Below are 19,222 nucleotides of genomic sequence, written 5' to 3' on the forward strand. Positions count from 1 at the left end.
GCATGATTGAATTTCTTGACTCGCTTTTGCTATGCTTTTCTCTTCCCACTTACCTTATGCCTTCTCTTTAGGTCAAAATGCAACTGCATTGGGGACCGGAAGTTACTATGGCCATAGTCCAGGATATTACGGTCAGCATATTGCCTCTAATCCCAAACCAACAAGCAAGTTTTTTCAATGCAAGTTCTGCGTACGCTACTTCAGGTCAAAAAACCTCCTCATTGAACACACTAGGAAGGTCCACGGAGCTCAAGCTGAAGGGAGTTCAGCGGGACCTCCTGTTCCAGGATCCTTAAATTATAATATCATGATGCACGAGGGATTCGGAAAGGTCTTCTCTTGCCAGTTTTGCACATACAAGTCACCAAGGAGGGCAAGAATAATTAAGCATCAGAAGATGTATCACAAAAACAATTTGAAGGAGACCACTGCTCCTCCCCCTGCCCCTGCTCCGATGCCAGACCCAGTGGTCCCACCCGTGTCCCTGCAGGACCCCTGCAAGGAGCTGCCGGCGGAGGTCGTGGAGCGCAGCATCCTAGAATCTATGGTCAAGCCTCTGACCAAGTCTCGAGGCAACTTTTGCTGTGAGTGGTGCAGCTATCAGACCCCCCGCCGGGAACGCTGGTGTGACCACATGATGAAGAAACACCGCAGCATGGTCAAGATCCTGTCCAGTCTCAGGCAGCAGCAAGAAGGGACTAATCTGCCTGATGTGCAGAACAAGAACGCTCCCAGCCCCACTTCTAACTCCACCTATCTGTCTGTGAATGCTGCCAGCCGGGAGCTACCCAACACTAACGTCTCCACCTTCAGGGGCTCCATCGGCAACTCCATCATGAGACCCAATTCTTCTTCCGCTTCCAAGTTTTCGCCCATGTCTTACCCTCAGATGAAGCCGAAGTCACCTCACAATTCTGGCCTCGTCAGCTTGGCGGAGAGATCCCGTTACGGAATGACTGACATGACCAATTCTTCTGCCGACCTGGAAACTAACAGCATGCTGAATGACTCTAGTTCCGACGAAGAGTTAAATGAAATAGACAGTGAGAATGGCTTAACTGCTCTGGATCATCAGACAGCAGGCATGTCCGCGGAGCAGCTCATGGGCTCAGAGGGCAACAAATTATTGGAGACCAAGGGGATCCCATTTAGAAGATTCATGAACAGGTTCCAGTGCCCCTTTTGTCCGTTCCTCACCATGCATCGACGTAGCATCTCCCGTCACATAGAAAACATCCACTTATCCGGAAAGACAGCCGTCTACAAATGTGATGAATGTCCATTTACTTGCAAGAGCTCGTTAAAACTTGGGGCTCACAAACAGTGTCACACGGGTACAACGTCAGACTGGGATGCTGTGAATTCCCAGAGTGAAAGCATCGCTTCTCCGCTGCACGAAGGTGTCGTGTCTTACGAGAGCTCGAGCATCAATGGGAGAAAGTCGGGGGTCGTGCTGGAGCCCCTGCAGCAGCAACAGCCGCCCCCGCCGCCCCCGCCGCCCCCGCCTCCGTCACAGCCTCAGCCGCCGCAGCTGCAGCCGCCCCATCAGGTGCCGCCCCCGCCCCCGCCGCCCGCGCAGGCCCCGCCCCTGCACCCCTACAAGTGCACCATGTGTAATTACTCCACCACGACTCTGAAAGGGCTGAGGGTGCATCAGCAGCACAAACACTCCTTCTGCGACAACTTGCCAAAATTCGAGGGGCAGCCCTCCAGCCTGCCAGCGGACGGCGAGACAGACAGCCACCCCTCTTCCAGCAACACTGTGAAGAAAAGTCAGACCTCAATTCTTGGGCTGTCCTCCAAGAACAATTTTGTAGCTAAGGCCTCTAGGAAACTCGCTAATGACTTTCCTCTCGACTTATCGCCCGTGAAGAAGAGGACCCGGATTGACGAGATCGCAAGCAACCTGCAGAGCAGAATTAACCAAACCAAACAGCAGGAAGATGCGGTGATCAACGTGGAGGATGACGAGGAGGAGGAGGAAGACAACGAGGTGGAGATCGAGGTGGAGCTGGACCGGGAAGAAGAGCCACCGGAGCCCGTCCTGGAGGTGCCCACGTCCTTCTCAGCGCAGCAGATCTGGGCGAGAGATGCCCCTGAGCCCCAGAAGGAGCCCAGCTTCAGAACTGTCACCCACGATTACAATGCCACCAACGGGGCTGAGATAGAGCTCACCCTTTCTGAAGATGAAGAGGATTATTATGGCTCCTCCACGAACATGAAAGATCACCAGGTTTCCAGCGCTGCTCTGCTCAACACCCAGACTCCTATCTACGGAACTGAGCACGGTAATGAAAATGCGGACTTTAGCGACTCGGGAAGGCTTTATTATTGCAAACACTGTGACTTTAACAACAAATCTGCCCGGAGCGTCAGCACCCACTACCAGCGCATGCACCCGTACATTAAATTCAGCTTCAGGTACATCTTGGACCCCAACGATCACAGCGCAGTGTACAGGTGCCTGGAATGCTACATCGATTACACCAACTTCGAAGACCTGCAGCAGCATTACGGCGAACACCACCCAGAAGCCATGAACGTCCTCAACTTCGACCACTCGGACCTGATCTACCGATGTCGGTTTTGTTCCTACACGAGCCCCAACGTCCGAAGCCTGATGCCGCACTACCAGAGAATGCACCCCACCGTCAAGATTAACAATGCGATGATATTTTCGAGCTACGTGGTGGAGCAGCAGGAGGGGCCGAACACGGAGTCCCAGACGCTGAGGGAGATCCTGAATTCGGCTCCCAAGAACATGGCCGCGTCCGCTGCCGTGGCCCGTGGCGGCGGGGTGCCAGCTCCGTTCCCTAAGAACACCCCTTCCAAGACCTTTCCTCCAGAATGTGAAAATCAGAAGGACCCCTCGGTCAGCACCGTCGTCGTGTACGATTGTGACGTTTGCTCCTTCGCGAGCCCCAACATGCACTCTGTGTTGGTTCATTATCAGAAGAAACACCCGGAAGAAAAGGCCTCCTACTTTAGGATCCAGAAAACCATGCGAATGGTGTCTGTGGACAGGGGCTCTGCCCTTTCTCGGTTGTCATTTGAGGTGGGTGCTCCAGTGTCTCCCAAAATATCCGCCATGGGTTCCCCACCCCCCCCACCGCCCCCGCCACCAGACCTCGGTACCGAGCTTTACTACTGCAAACACTGCTCCTACAGCAATCGGTCAGTTGTGGGAGTCCTTGTCCACTACCAGAAAAGACACCCAGAGATAAAGGTTACCGCCAAATATATCAGACAGGCTCCTCCCACAGCCGCAATGACGCGAGGGGCCGATGGGCCCCAAGGCTCCCCCCGGGCACCGGCCCCCAGGCAGCAGCTCAGCCGGAGCGGCTCCGAGAGAGACGGCCCTCCCGCGGAGAGTGAGATGTTCTTCTGCCAGCACTGTGATTACGGGAACCGCACGGTCAAAGGTGTCCTCATCCATTATCAGAAGAAGCACCGAGACTTCAAGGCCAACGCGGACGTGATCCGGCAGCACACGGCCACCATCCGAAGCCTCTGCGACCGTAACCAGAAAAAGCCTGCCGGTTGCGTGCTGGTCCCCCCCTCGAACGTGGAGCGGGACAGAACGAAACTCCGGGCGCTCAAGTGTCGTCAGTGCTCGTACACCTCCCCCTACTTTTACGCACTGAGGAAGCATATCAAGAAAGACCACCCTGCCCTGAAGGCCACGGTCACGTCCATCATGCGGTGGGCATTTCTAGATGGCTTGATAGAAGCTGGCTACCACTGCGAGTGGTGCATCTATTCCCACACAGATCCCAACGGTTTGCTCCTCCATTACCAGAGGAGGCATCCCGAGCATTACGTTGATTATACGTACATGGCCACCAAGCTCTGGGCTGGGCCAGACCCATCCCCTCCCTCTCTCACGATGCCAGCTGAAGCCAAAACGTACAGATGCCGAGACTGTGTTTTTGAGGCCGTCTCCATCTGGGACATCACCAATCACTACCAAGCGTTCCACCCCTGGGCCATGAATGGGGACGAGTCCGTGCTGCTGGATATCATCAAGGAGAAAGATGCTGTCGAGAATCCCATCCCTGGGCCTGAAGAGCTCGTGGGCCCCGTGAATTGTGAAAACAGTATGCCGGCCCCACTGCCCGAGCAGGAAGCTGACTGCCCCGAGGACGCCAGGCTTTCCCCAGAGAAGAGCCTCCAGCTAGCGTCAGCCAACCCCGCCATCTCCTCCACCCCGTACCAGTGCACCGTGTGCCAGTCTGAGTATAACAACCTGCACGGCCTTCTGACCCATTACGGGAAGAAGCACCCAGGCATGAAAGTGAAGGCTGCTGACTTTGCCCAGGATATCGACATCAACCCGGGCGCTGTCTACAAATGCAGGCATTGCCCCTACATCAACACCCGCATCCACGGCGTCCTGACCCACTACCAGAAGCGACACCCGTCCATCAAGGTGACTGCCGAGGACTTCGTGCACGACGTGGAGCAGTCCGCCGACATAGCCCAGAACGACGTGGAGGAGACGAGCAGGATCTTCAAGCAAGGGTACGGCGCCTACCGCTGCAAACTGTGTCCCTACACGCACGGCACTTTGGAGAAGCTCAAAATCCACTACGAGAAGTATCACAACCAGCCTGAGTTCGATGTCTTTTCCCAGTCTCCCCCGAAGCTGCCCGTGACCCTCGAGCCCGAGATAACCACTGAAGTGAGCCCCTCCCAAGTCTCCGTGACCGAGGACGAGGTGGGAGAGGAGCCCGTGTCCACGTCTCACTTCGCTACCTCGCACCTGGTGTCCCACACTGTGTTCCGGTGCCAGCTCTGCAAGTACTTCTGCTCCACGCGGAAGGGCATAGCCCGGCACTACCGCATCAAGCACAACAACGTACGCGCCCAGCCTGAGGGCAAGAACAACCTCTTCAAGTGCGCCCTGTGTGCCTACACCAACCCCATCCGCAAAGGGCTGGCTGCCCACTACCAGAAGCGCCACGACATCGACGCCTACTACACCCACTGCCTGGCGGCCTCCAGGACCATCAGCGACAAGCCCAACAAGGTGATCATCCCGTCGCCGCCCAAGGACGACTCCCCGCAGCTCAGCGAGGAGCTCCGGCGCGCCGTGGAGAAGAAGAAGTGCTCCCTGTGCCCCTTCCAGTCCTTCAGCAAGAAGGGCATCGTGTCCCACTACATGAAGCGTCACCCGGGGGTGTTCCCCAAGAAGCAGCACGCCAGCAAGTTGGGGGGCTACTTCACCGCCGTCTACGCCGACGAGCACGAGAAGCCGGTGCTGATGGAAGAGGAGGAGAGAGGCGGCTTCGAGAAAGCCGAGGTGGAGGGGAGCGAAGGGCAGGAAATCGAGTGGCTCCCGTTCCGCTGCATCAAGTGCTTCAAGCTGTCCTTCAGCACGGCGGAGCTGCTGTGCATGCATTACACGGACCACCACAGCCGGGACCTCAAGAGGGACTTCGTCATCCTGGGCGGCGGCCCCCGCCCGCAGAGCTCCGCCTACCAGTGCAAGCACTGCGATAGCAAACTGCAAAGCACGGCGGAGCTGACCTCACACTTGAGCATTCACAATGAGGAATTCCAGAAGCGTGCCAAACGTCAGGAGAGGAGGAAACAGCTTTTGAGCAAGCAGAAATATGCAGATGGTGCTTTTGCAGATTTCAAACAAGAGAGGGTAAGGATATGTTTTGCTTTCCCTTCCCCCAGGAGGCCTCTCATCACTGGTGCCCACATGCACGTCTTCGCTGCCAGCCAAACCGCTACGGGCTTCCTAGTGACTTAGCCTGCCAGAGAGCTCAATAAGTCAATTAAACATTTCGAGCTTGATTATCCCCCACCCCCCGCGTTCTACGCTCACCCTTCTCCCCGGCCCCCTCCCTCCCGCCCCTCCCAAGGTTCCCCAGGGGAGGGTCGGGTGGCCTTTCTGTATTTCTCTCTGCCAAGTAGCCTTATCCGAGGCCTAGTTACAGGACAGCGCTCGCTCTCTTTCCCAGGGCAGTTGCGGGCCGTCTCTTGGTATCGTTAGCGCTTCTCAGCCATGTCTTGGTTTGCAGTGTCGGCTACAGGAACCTAACGTCTCCAGGAGTAGAGTTTTTTTTTTTTTCCTTCTTTTTTTTTTTTCTTTTTTGGTCAAGAAGTTCGCTAATGGCGTAGCTATGCGACGTTTCACCTGTGTAGTTGAAAAATCGGTTTGAAAACCAGATAACTTGGTGGCAGTGACCATGAGACTTCAGCACCGAGATCTTCTCTCCTCACAAGTCATAACCTGTTTGGGTTCTGGAGACTCCTCCCGCGCGCGCGCAGTGGGCAGCGCGCCTCGCCCCTGACGAATCTGTTGTGTAAAACTGCTCGCCGTGTTAGCTCCCTTGGTTTTTAACCTGCTAATCTGCTTTAACGTAAAATCTGCTAGTAAGCTGCAAGAATAAATGCCGGCGTTGAGGGAGGGCTCGGAGTACTGATGGCTACCACTGTATTTTACCAGCCTTTTGGTCACTTAGAAGAGGTGCCAAAGATCAAGGAGAGGAAGGTGGTGGGCTACAAATGTAAATTCTGTGTGGAAGTGCATCCGACGCTCCGGGCCATCTGCAACCACCTGCGCAAGCACGTCCAGTACGGCAGTGTCCCGGCCGTGTCAGCCGCCGTGAAGGTGAGCACTGGGAAGGTCTGGATGAGGAGTCTTGTGTGTGAGCCCTTCGAGTTCCTAATTCACGCCGTTGCTCAGAGCCGCTCAGGAAAGGGCGACCCCACATGTGGGCGTTCCTGAGTTATGCTGGGATCGGTCTGGCTTGTTTTGATTTCTTTACAGGTTGGATCCTCCTCATCTTCCGTGTTTCGACCCGGTTGCGTTTCGATCTGGTTCCCTTCCACGCGGATAGTCTGGTGGAAACAGAAGATCCGGGCCTCTCGGTACAGGAGGCCTTGGGTCTCCCTTCTATGCTGCGTTTAGTGCCGTTAGGTGTTCGCTTTTGCAAGCGGCCCGGGCTCTTGAGAGGAGTCCAGTGGGTTCTGTTCCCATCCTCTTCTGCGCCTCCCACTGCCTGACTTCTTGCTGTTCTCATCTGGCGACGGTGCAGAGAGCCCGGGAGAATCTGTCTTTTACTTCTTATCCTGGGTCCCCGGAGGAGCGTTCAGAAATGTTAAATCTAAAACTGAAAGCCTCCAGGTCACAGTTGGCCCTGTGAGCCCTTTGACCTGATTTGTCTCCTCCATCCCCTCTCCCTCTGTGTTGCTGGCGAGCACCTTCTCTCTGCCCCCGACCAGTATTAGGCCACCTGGTTTGAAGATCATAACCCTAAAATGAGCCACTGTTTCAGTGACCAAGCTGCCATCCCTGCCTTCCAGGGTATTGCTAACCACTTAGTGTTGAGCAGAGAAGTCAGTTCAGGGCTCTGCTCTCTCTCTCTCTCTGGATACGTGAATGCATTTCTGTCATCGGCCCTTCTTGCTCTTGAGTCCTGTTTTGCCAATGTGGCATATGGAGGCGAAGCTTCCGCTCTTCCCATTGAAGACTGAAGCCTTGTGGCTGGCGGCACAGCAGTGAGTGGCACGGGGACAGCATCAGTCAGCTTCTTGCCCGCCACCAGGGTGTGTCCCAGCCTTGCGTCCCATAATTGCTCAAGGGAGACAGCGGCTCTTCCCGTGTAATCGGTAATCCGAAGGAGCCCCCCCAAGCCAGGCTAGGCTGCTTCTTAATTTTTTGAATTGATTGTACAGCAACCTTCGGTCAAGGGGTGATGTCACCGCCTGTGAGATGGGGATGAGCGTGGTGGCAGAGAGCTGGATCTTCCAGTTTCCTTCATTGCCCGAGGGTGCTCCAAGGCTCCCAAGTGCCCATACCGCACCATTCTCCTTTTTCCCCTTCCTTTCTCTGAGCCATAACCCTAACCTGCGTTATATCAGTTTCGGTAGGATCCCAATTTGAATTTTCTCTTTAAGATAGAAGGTAAGTGAGTGAACTGTCTTCAAAGTGGGAGAGCCGCTCCCTCAGCTTTCCCAGACAGTAGCAACCTGTGTCCGGATATGTTGCCCTCACGTCACCACCACTGCATGAAGGATGGCAGTTGGGTTTGCCCTCCCTCTAGGGGGAGCTGGAGAGGCAGGGGAGGAAGCCTGAACAGGAAATGCTTAACAGGAGTTTGGGAGAATGAAGGGAGAGGAGGAGAGCTGGGAGCAATGATGATGGATATTTATTTTGTTGGTGGGGCATGTGTGTGTGTGTGGTTCTCTTAGCAGGAGGCTGAAGACCCTTCCCACTTGTTCCTGGATGGACTGGAAGCAGCCAAAGATGCCAGTGGCGCCCTGGCGGACCGGGTGGATGGTGAACACTGCTTGCTTGATGGAATGTTGGAGGATGAAACCCGGCCGGGGGGATACCATTGTAGTCAATGTGACAGAGTCCTGATGTCCATGCAGGGGCTGCGTTCTCATGAGAGGAGCCATCTGGCCCTGGCCATGTTTACCCGCGAGGACAAGTACAGCTGCCAGTATTGCTCCTTTGTTTCTGCTTTCAGGCACAAGTAAGTGTTCACCGAGTGGGTGCAAGTGGTAACTGGAAGAGGTGGAAGGCGGGAGCGCTTGGAGGCGTCTGAAGGCCCCGCTCATGGTTCAGGCCTGCCGTTCAGTTGGCTGTGTTACCTTGAGCCTCTGTCGCCCCACCTGTCAAATGGGGCTGAGAACAGGAGATTGTTTGCCTGACATCAGATTTGGCGAAATCGGGCATTTAGAAAAAAAATTGAAGTATAGTTAATTTACAAGGTTGTGTTAGTTTTAAGCGTACGGCAGAGTGATTCAGTTATACACACACACACACACACACACACAAACACAATACATACACGCATTCTTTTTCAGACTCTTTTCCGTTACAGGTTATTACAAAATATCGAGTATAGTTCCCTGTGCTGTACGGTAGGTCCTTGTTGTTTACCTATTTTATATAAAGTCGTGCAGCGGTCCCCAACCTTTTTGGCACCAGGGACCAGTTTCTTGGAAGACGGTTTTTTCCACGGGGCAGGGGGGTCGGTTCAGACGGTAATGTGAGCGATGGGGAGCGGCGGATAAAGCTCGCTTCACTCGCTCCCCTGCCACTCACTTTCTGCTGTGCGGCCTGCTTGGGGGACCCGTGAAGTAGTGTGTATCTGTTAATCCCAAACTCCTAATTTGGTCTCCCTGGCCCCCGCTATCCCCTTTGGTAACCGTAAGTTTGTTTTCTATGTCTGTAAGTCTATTTCCGTTTTGTAAATAAGTGCATCTGTATCATTTTTTTTAGATTCCACATGCAAGTGATATCATATGGTGTTTGTCTTTCTGTGTCTGACTTACTTCACTAAGTATGATCATCTCTAGTTGCATCCCTGTTGCAGCAAATGACATTATTTCATTCTTTTTTATGACCTAGTGATATTCCATTGTGTATATGTGCCACATCTTCTTTATCCATTCATCTGTCGATCGACACTTAGGTTGCTTCCATGTCCTGGCTATTGTAAATAGTGCTGCTATGAACATTGGGATGCATGTATCTCTTTGAATTAGAGTTTTCTAAATTGGGCATTTTCTTAAATGATAATTTTGGAGGTGTTGCTCTGACTTACACAAGGCAAGACCAGAGAGTAGATGCGTTTACTGGTGCATCTGTCGAACATTCATCCAGAACCTAGTCATCATTTGAGGAAGTAAAGTTCCATTTGGGAAATTTTAAGCAGCTAAGGAGGTAAAATTAGGACTTTTTAACCCATATGACCAAAGGGTCATTGCTTGGCATTTTTAAAAAGACCTGGAATGGTAAAGAAGTTTATCGATGCCAGAGAGATGCTTGAGGCGCAGGGTGGGTTGAGGAGACGGAGCTTCCTGCTACCCGGCACAGCTCTGAAATTGAAAATTTGGGTTTTTGTGTGAGGCTTTTCGGGGCGATAGGAAGAGGGATGGTTCTGAGAAGAAACAACCTTTTGTTGCCTTTCTCTCGCAACTGTATGAGAGAGAAATTTTTCAATAACGTGTTCTACAGTCTTGGATGAAGGTGACTGATGGTGAGACTGACACGCTGTTTATTTTTATCATAATTGAAAATAAGTGATGGGCTGTTTGCTTCTTAAAAAAGATAAAGTGCTAGTTAGTGTCTGTTGAAAGGCAGGAAGAGGTGATGCTTCCACAGAGGTTAGGATGGGTTGCAAACTCTTTTATGATTATACAGAGCCTAGTGTCCAATCTTTGTCATCAGATTCATGCCCTGGCCTCCAACTTGTGTAGTTCTCATCCGTTCGATGAGTATTTGTCGGACAGCAACTCGCAACGTTTTCTGACACACACAACCTCAATAAATCGTTGTGAATAAATGAATATGCCCTGTTGTTGAGGCTTTGGGGGAATATAAACATGAATAGGACATGGTCGGTGATCTCAGGGAACTTAGGGTCTAGTCGGGTTGTAAGTAAAGCAAGCACGCAAATGACTTGGCAAAACAAGGCACATGTCTTTAAAAAAAAAGTATCAATAAAACGCAGTGAAGTTTCAAAGAAGGGAGGTGGTACATCTACTTTGGAAGAATCGGGAAGGTTTTATGGAACAGGGAGCACTGGAGCCAAGTCTTAAAGTAGGAAGACAGGACCTGCCAAGTTTGGAAAGAACATGCAATGTGGAGGAAACGATGAGTGAGTAGGGCCCTGAGGAAGAGATCGATGCTTAGGAGGGACCAGTTGGCGGTCTAGTTGGACTAATTTTTAAGTGATATGTAAAGGAATAGTAGAAGGTAAAGTCTGAATACCTGAGTAGAGACTGCATTTGGGGGGTCTTTGAATGCAGAATTAGTGCTTTGTAATATACATTACTGGTAAAAGGAAGACTCTGAAACGAGTAAAGGCATCTTAATCACTAACATTTATTGAGCCTCACTGTGTGCCAGGCACTGTGCTACGTGCCTTCAAGTATTACCTCATTTTATTCTCAGAACAGCCCTATGAGGTATGGTCCCATTATCATCTCCCTTTCCTGGATAAGGGAAGTGAGGCCTTTTGATGTAGAGGGGTTATGGAACTTGCCCAAGGCCACTCGGCTTATGAGTAATAGCTAGCATTTGATCTCAGGCAGTCTGACTCCATCGCTTGTGCTTCTGAGTTGGAAAAAAGATGGGGGAGACCAATTAGGAGGCAGTGATAGTAGCTGATCCACGAAGTTAGAATGGAACTTTGGGAACAGTTGAGGGAAGGAGGATCTTCATGTCTTGGGAAAATTGGCTTACTGGAGGGGAAGAGGGACAGAGTACAGTACAAATGGCACGGAGGTTTCCAGGCCGGTTGACTGACAGCTTGGAAGTGTTCTTTCTACAAAGAAGGGAATGAAGAAGAGAATTTGTTTGGGATTTTAAAAAACTGACGCGTTTGTTTCAGGCTGGTTGAGTTTAAGATAGCTGAAGGACATTCAGCGGGAGGTGTCCTTAGGCAGTGTGGAAAGGGCTGCTTTGGGGCTTGGGAGAACATTATATATTTAAATGGTAAGCAGTACTGTTCCCATATGAGTTATTTAGAATGGAATCTAGTTCTCCGGGGCATTGATACAAATTCAATTAGAACATCTTCCCACACCTCGTTTGGTAGATTTATTATTTTTTTAGAGTTGTAATTATTATGAAAACTGGGAAATTATAATTAAATCATTTCTTTATAAGTTGCTTCTGGAATACGGATGTACAGCAAACATGGTTTTATCAGAAGGCATGGCCAGCCTTTGGATCACATGATTTCCTGTAAACACACCTGCAGTGGACCTCCATATTTAGAAAGACCTTGAAAATAGCCCATTGCAAGTGCCCTGCTCAAGTGTTCACAGCGGAATTAAGGTTTAAGAAGGAAGTCAGCCTTTTTTACATGCAAAATTTCTCTAATTCCCTTTTTTTTTTTTATGGTATAAGTTCAAGGACTCTTTGATAGGCACCTCATTGACTTTTCAGAAAACTTAAATTTGTCCATATTTTACCTTTTCCTTTTAGATGCCCTCTTCTACTTCACAGTGCTTTAGAGAAGGGAAAATAAGTCTACCAAGACCTGTTTCCATTGCCATGTCTCTCAAGCCAAAAAAAATTTTGATCTCTTCTTTCCTTTAGCTTCTCCAACTCTTGCCAGTTTGCGTTTGTTTGTTTCTTCCCTCCTGTAAGCACCATCCTTGGAAAGTAACAAAATGACTTTGAACCGCTTAGAAATGGGATTTCTGGAAAAGGGCAATGAGAAAATGTTGGATGCAATTTTTAATATTGTCATTTCCTTTTCTCTTCTTCTGCATCAAGTTTGGATCGCCATATGCAAACCCACCACGGACACCATAAACCATTCCGATGCAAGCTCTGCTCCTTCAAGTCCTCCTACAACAGCCGGCTGAAGACACACATCCTCAAAGCTCATGCTGGTGAGTTGGTGTTCGCGGTGCACTGGTTCCCTGAGTTTGAAATTTAATAGTCTTCAGTGAGTGAAATTTTTAAGTCTCTTGCTCCATACACATGAGAATAAGGTCCTCTTGAGATGGTTGTGTATTCAGTTTTATTTTGATCTAATTAAAAAAATAAAAGAATGGCCCAAAGGCAAAATAATACCAAGTACCATGTCACGCATGTCATAGTTGATTCATGCAGCTAACACATACCTACTGACAGATTCTTGCTACTCACAGGTTCTGTTTTCTAGAGAAATTTCTAAATTACCTGGACTTTCTAATGGAAATGGAAGAATTGGTACATCTCCTGAAGATAATTTCCAACTAAAATAAAGTGATAGTCTTGGGGACGTTCAAAGGGACACAGAGACCTCAGGATGTGTGAGATTTCTCATGAGATGCCCTTAGATGCATTTCCACATCCCAGATAAGAAATGACCTTGGGTCATGAGTGTCCAGGAGTTGTGTTGATCTCCATCACTCTATCATCCCATCTCATCATGCTCGTCTCATGAACATCCCTTACGCACCAGTCTCTGTACTAATAAGCCTGGTATGTTCATCATCTCATTTAATCTTCAAGGCAGTCCCAAAGGGTAGATGTTGTCACCCTCAGTGTCGGATGAAGCCACAGAGACTCAAAACCCAGTGTCCTGCTCAAGGCCACAGAGCCCATTCACTAAGAATTTGACTCCAGAACAAAAGCCTACATCCTTGTCACTCACAGGATGCTGCCTCCCTCTCTCTTCTGCTCTTTTCTACTTGGCATGTGATGGAGGATGCCCACAGGTGGCTAATCAGAACTCAACGAAGAGAGGAAAGAGGCATGAGTAAGAAAGGCAGTGTGGCAGGGTCTGGGCGGCCTCCTCCCAGGATGTCCCCAGTCCTCTGAGGAGCCCGACTCCGCAGCAGCCTGTGGCCCTCTCAGAGGTGTTGTCAGCCTTTGAGGAACTTACAACAAGCAAAGGAAAATTGGGAAACCAATAGCTTTAGAATAGCTAGCGATACTGTCAGAGATTCTTCTAGAGATCCCGTCTCCCTGCTGAGTTTCCTCAGCTAAGGTGTTTAGAATTCTAGTTGAATTCTAGTTTAAAATTTTTCAATCAACTAGAATTCTTCTGTCTCATTTATTTGCTTCCCTTCCCTTATTAGCTTCCCTTCCCTTATTAGCTTCTTATTAACTGCCCAGAACCCGAGTCCTTCACTTTGGTCGTGTCCTCATCCCCTGTGGAAATACAGCCATGTCTCTACTGTTTCCTGAAGGTTGGGTCCCGTTGAACTGGCTTAATGGAGTAAAACTACGGAAGCCTTCAGGATGCCTTAAGCCCACTGGGGGTGGGGGAGGGGATGGCAGATTAGCTATATGGGCTCTTCTCTATCTGTTAGTATTTTTATATCTTCCAGAACATTTTACTAAAGTCCATGGAGTCAGAGGCTTCGGGGTTCAAACCACTCTTTTCTAACTGGTGTATATTGTAAATTATTCACTCGGGACACTGTCCTGGGGAGTTTTCCCCATAGATCTCAGCCTTGTCAAAAACACTTTACCAGTGGGAGTTGGGTAAGTGATTTGGCCTGTGGGAAAGACTTTAAAAAAGTGCCACAGGCTACACACGGACTCCAGGGCATTGAGCTGAAGTGTATATTCTTGGAGCTGACCAAGCAGACTGGTCTTCTGTGCTCGCTGGTTTGCAGGAAGGAAGCATCCAGAGAGAGAGGGTGGGAGCATCGTAATCCAGTTGTACACACACCTTGAACCGTTGGTGTCTATGACTTGGTCTTAGCTACAGAGAGTGGCTTGGCTTGGAGAAAGCCAAATCATTTTCCAGAAGACTCTTGACTCGTCTGTTCTAGATGGAGTGTTTTATTTTATTTTATAGGGTAAAAGGTAGTGTGTACTAACCAGATACCTGGATTTGAGTTCTCTCTCAGGTTATGCTACTTATAACCACCCACCAAGGTTCGTATAGCCAGGTTTGCACTGAAAAACTGAGAAATGGAATAAGGAGAGCAGTAGTGTACAATATGACATATATTTATTATTTCAGTAAACACCATTATTCATACCCAGCATTATCCTGTAGCTAACAGGTCATGGTCTGAGGGGTGTGGAATTGACTGGTGTTCTCGTTTGGGTCCTCTGACTTCTTTGTGCTTCTCTTCTGCTTTGGGCTATAGTATGTTGCCTCATTCAAGGTTTTGTGTGGGTCTCTTCAAGGCTTTCTTGGAAATGCACACTTTGGGGGTCATCAGTGGTGAAAAGGAGGCATGAATGCGGGACTTCAGATGCTGGTCTCACTTCACATGAAACCACTTAGTAATTTTCGGGGTGGCAGGAAAGTAACCATCTCAGCAGGGTAAAAGCAAGAGTGGAGGTTTAGGGCTTCCCTGGTGGCGCAGTGGTTGGGAGTCCGCCTGCCGATGCAGGGGACGTGGGTTTGTGCCCTGGTCTGGGAAGATCCCACATGCAAAAAAAAAAAAAAGGGTGGAGGTTTACTAGCTCATTCTCGCTCTGCTTTAGTGAGCATTTGTCTATAGCACATCAGCGCTGTCCTCAGTTCATATTCACTGGTCCACAAAACCTTCGTTACTAACAATCCTTTCTTCTCTTATTCCTCTCCTTCCTTTCCCTCTTCTCTGGTTTTTAAGTTTCACTTGAAAATAAATTTTAAAAATACATGTTCATTAGAAAAAAATTGAAAATGAAAGAAGAAATACAGTCAAGGCATTCATAATCTTATTATCTGAAGACCACTGTTGTTAATATTTGATAATATTTCCTTTCAACCATTTCCTCTATAATTATTTTCCATAGTCATGATTATAATTTAATCTAAAATGTATTATGCTTTTCTGTTTATTTTTCTGAGTTTCAGTATTTTAGTTTTCTATGAATTGCCAACTCTTGGAGAATTTATTTTCATGAGTAGTAATTTATCAAGAAGATATACCCACATTTACTTAATCACTTCCCAGTGGTTGGAAATTTAGGTTGTTTTGCCCCTTTTTCAAGCATAAATAATGTATATTTCTAAACAGAGATTTCTAAGTATTCAAGGGTATTTCCTTAATATAAATTCTCAGAAGTGGAATTATTGAGTTGCAGGCATGAACTTTCTAAGCTTATTGTTATAAAAAGCAAAATTGCTTTCCGAGTTGATCGTACCAGAGTTTGTCTGTCCAGCGACATAAGGATGCCCATTTCACACCCTTCTTAAATTGCAATTCATGTAAAAGCTGACTTAGGGCAAAGATAAATCATACTCTCATTTAACTTGATCATAGTGATCTGTGCTGTATTTCAGTGGTATAAAAACAATTAAAAGGACAATACTTTGTAGAAAACAAACTTATGGTTACCAAGGGGGCGGGAGGGGGAGGGAGGGATAAATCGGGAGATTGGGATTGAAATATACACACTACTATGTATAAAATAGACAACTAATAAGAGCCTACTGTATAGGTATTGTACAGGGAACTCTACTCGCTACTCGGTGATGGCCTATATGGGAAAAGCATCTAAAAGAGAGTTCGTACATGTATATGTTTAACTGACTCACTTTGCTGTACAGCAGGAACTAACACAACAGTGTAAATCAACTATACTCCAATAAAAATTAACGAAAGAAAAATACTTATTTTTACTTACATGTCCTTTTTATTGAAAAATATTGGAGCTAAATGCAGACACACGTTTATATATATAAACACACCTCTCTCAGTTAAAGAAATGACTTTCACCCATTTCTGTGCTATTGATCAGATAGGGAAATGGAGTTTTGTGCTGAGGTTCGTGAACTGGTCCCAAAAAACCCCACAGGTAGGATGTATGGAATCCAGGAGGCCTAGAGTCAGCAAGGAAGTAAATTATGAGGATAGCACAGCAGTTTGCACTGAGTGACTTCGTGCTCGGAAAGCCACCGATCGACCCTTGGAATAAGGATGGAGTGTATTATTTTCTGTGGATGATACGAAGGCTGGAATGAAAACTGACATCGTCATTTGTAGTACAGAGAGGGAGGGAGACAGACGGGAAGCCTTTGCCGAGGGAGCTACCTAGACATTTGGTTTCACGCTCTGCTGGGGAATCTACCGTAGGCTCATCCCTGTAAACAACGCATGAGATGGCAAAGGGACCAGGTCACTCGATGACGGAGCTCCTAAAAGAGTTCCGATCCTCCAGGAGCCCTGTGGTCGTGGCAGTGGGCAGGGGGTTGGTCTGGGAGGGTCCTCAGACCGTGCAGCTTGGGACGGGCTCTCTGGAGTCACTGACCCTGTTGTTCTGTCTCCCACCCGCCTTGTCCCCTGTCCCCTCCCTCTCCCCTGCCGCCGACCGTCTCCCTCCAGGTGAGCACGCCTACAAGTGTTCTTGGTGCGCCTTTTCCACCATGACCATCAGCCAGCTGAAGGAACACTCCCTCAAGGTCCACGGAAAAGCCCTGACCCTCCCCAGGCCGAGGATTGTCAGTCTCCTCTCCTCGCACGCCCACCACTCCTCCTCCCAGAAAGCCACCCCGGCCGAAGAAGTGGAAGATTCCAACGGTAAAACCGGGCTTCCGAGCCGCCATCAGTCATGGGTGGGGGGAGGTGGGCTGGGGTTAACGGCCCATCCTTCTTTCTAGAGGAAAATCTGACACGAAAACGTGGCGGTTCAAGTGAAGGAAGAAACGGGAAAAGGTTGGAACAGTATAGACATTGGAGTTGGAGGGTGAAGTGAACTCGGTGAGCATCTGTTTGGTGCTGAGGCCAGACGCCCCTGCACTGGTGTGCCCGCTGCTTGTGAAAAGAGCACGTGTGTGATGGGTTCGTGTTGGATTCTTCCGCCGTGGTTGTGAGCAAGGAGGAGGACGAATACCAGGCAGATTTCTTTCTTCGTTGACTTTTTTACTTATTGATATCCTGTCTTGTCCTAAAAAATACGTGTGCTGTGAAGTGTTCGGGGTGCCAGATGTGTACGTTAAGGACAGAATTCAGAGGGACTGGAATGGGCGAGTGGGTGGGGGCATGTGTCTGATGGGGTCACAAGAGAATTTAGGGGTAACGTAGTGATTTCTGTTAATGGCTGAAGGATGTCGAGGAAGCGTCATTTGGAAGGAGGGTGTAACTGCCCACTTTTGGAAGCTTCAGACTAAAGCTGGGAAGCCCTGGAAGGGGTCTCCTCGCTGGCAGTGTAACTAAAGCTGTAGGAGAGAGAGAACGAGAGCGAGAGATGGCGGGTGTGGCAGAGCGAGCAAAGGACGGCTTGTTGTTTCGATCCGCCCAAGAAACAGAAGGGTGTTGATTACTCAGCTCACCTCAGATGACTGCAGAATCTCGTGCTTCGGAGAGGAGGGAGTCTGGAGAGTCTTAGTGATGTAGAAGACCTGAGAGCTGCTCTCTTCCGTGAGCCTCTCGTGCTAGAATCCCTTCTGCGGCATCTCTGGTAACCAGTTATCTACCCCCTAGCCTGAATACTTCCCAGGTCACGGAATGGACTGTTTCCCAAGGTCTGCTACTAGGTCCTTGAGAGGAACTTAGTGGGCTGGCAAGAAAGTTCAGGGGCTCTTTGGAACAAAGGCTTGGCTTTGAATCTTACTTCTCTCAATGCCAGTTGTGTCTTCCTGGGCAATCTTAGCTTCCTAGACTCACATGACAAATTGGATAATGATACCTACTTCATGATGGCCTTGAGAGATTAATGAGAAAAGGTACATGTGTAAAATGCCTAACACAACACCTGACACATGTAGGTATTTAATAAATGGTCATGTTATTCAGCACTTTACATCCTTTGATTGCAGTTTTGGCTTTTGAGACCATTTATGACACGTATGAATTTGGGGTTGTTTTTAATGTAAGGGTTTAAAAAGATAGAATCCTCAGGTAACCTGAAGATCTGACAGCCCAACATGTCCATGTGGGCTGGTTATCCAAATAGCAAAAGAGTAAATGAGGAATCCTTATTCACAAGGTCTGGGCGAAGACAAGTGGGAGGAAAAGAAAAGGTAAGTCCTGGGATTAAAAACTGTCGTTGCTGAGTTGTAGAACTTGGTGGCCTTTCCTTTGCATATCAGTAAACACCAGCTTAGACACAATAACTCCTTGCCGGTATTCCTGTCTTGAAGGACTTCTGTTTAACAATGAAGGCTTGTTCTAATGAATGAAGCGAGCGCGCTGTCTCCTCAGCTGTCCTGTGGCAGTTGAGCCTGTGTTTGTTGTTGTTTTCCAGGAAAACTTCAGAGTCTCAGAGTGAGGGGTGGAGAGGAGATGGGGGGAGCACATGTGAAAGGCCACAGAAGATGTCCCCTTTGCACCTTGAGATTCTGTTCTTTGTAAGAGATTGGTATATTGCAACAAAAGGCAAAATAGAATTTGATGTAAATTGTAAGGTCTTGTTTCACATGATTGTCAATGAATTGCTTTCATCTGAAATGGAAGCTATGCTTGTGGAACCATTTGGGTGAAATTGATACATCCAAACACCGTTCCCAGCAAAGGCTTTTCCTGGGACATTTCTCTCCATGTTGTACCTTCTTTTCCCTTTGTCCTCCCCCCCCCCGCCCCCCTTGGAAGGTGGGTCTTAGTCTCAGGACAAGGGAATCCCGCAGACTACTCACTGCATGGCTTGCCTCCCTCTGTGTAGGCTGAAGAAGAGTTCAGTCAACTTCCTGAGTCTGTACTTTCTGCCAGTAGGTGTGCAACGCACAGAAAAATCATAAATGGATACAGTGCCATTCTGGCCACCCAGCAGCTTAAAATCAAATGTTTAGAGGGTATTATCAGCATGGTATTGGACTAACCGCAGCCCTAAGCCTGAAGCCTAACCTTTTTGGGGCTGATTTCA

The 19,222-nt window shown here is 48.9% G+C and overlaps 1 protein-coding gene across 12 annotated transcripts in view; it reads left to right on the top strand.

Annotated features, from left to right (window-relative positions):
• The window catches only part of ZNF462 (zinc finger protein 462), a 145,286-nt gene that overhangs the window by 60,446 nt on the left and 65,618 nt on the right, over positions 1-19,222 (top strand). For 10 of the 12 annotated variants that reach the window (XM_079926212.1, XM_079926207.1, XM_079926209.1 and 7 more), the window contains 5 exons: positions 72-5,653; positions 6,461-6,625; positions 8,209-8,495; positions 12,257-12,375; positions 16,747-16,941. In XM_079926212.1, coding sequence (XP_079782338.1) covers positions 72-5,653; positions 6,461-6,625; positions 8,209-8,495; positions 12,257-12,375; positions 16,747-16,941 — 6,348 coding nt within the window. The remainder of the gene's footprint in view (positions 1-71; positions 5,654-6,460; positions 6,626-8,208; positions 8,496-12,256; positions 12,376-16,746; positions 16,942-19,222) is intronic. The other 2 variants (XM_079926205.1, XM_079926206.1) reach the window with 2 other exon arrangements.

Source organism: Stenella coeruleoalba (genome assembly GCF_951394435.1).
Source record: "Stenella coeruleoalba genome assembly, chromosome: 7".
NCBI lineage: Eukaryota > Metazoa > Chordata > Mammalia > Artiodactyla > Delphinidae > Stenella > Stenella coeruleoalba.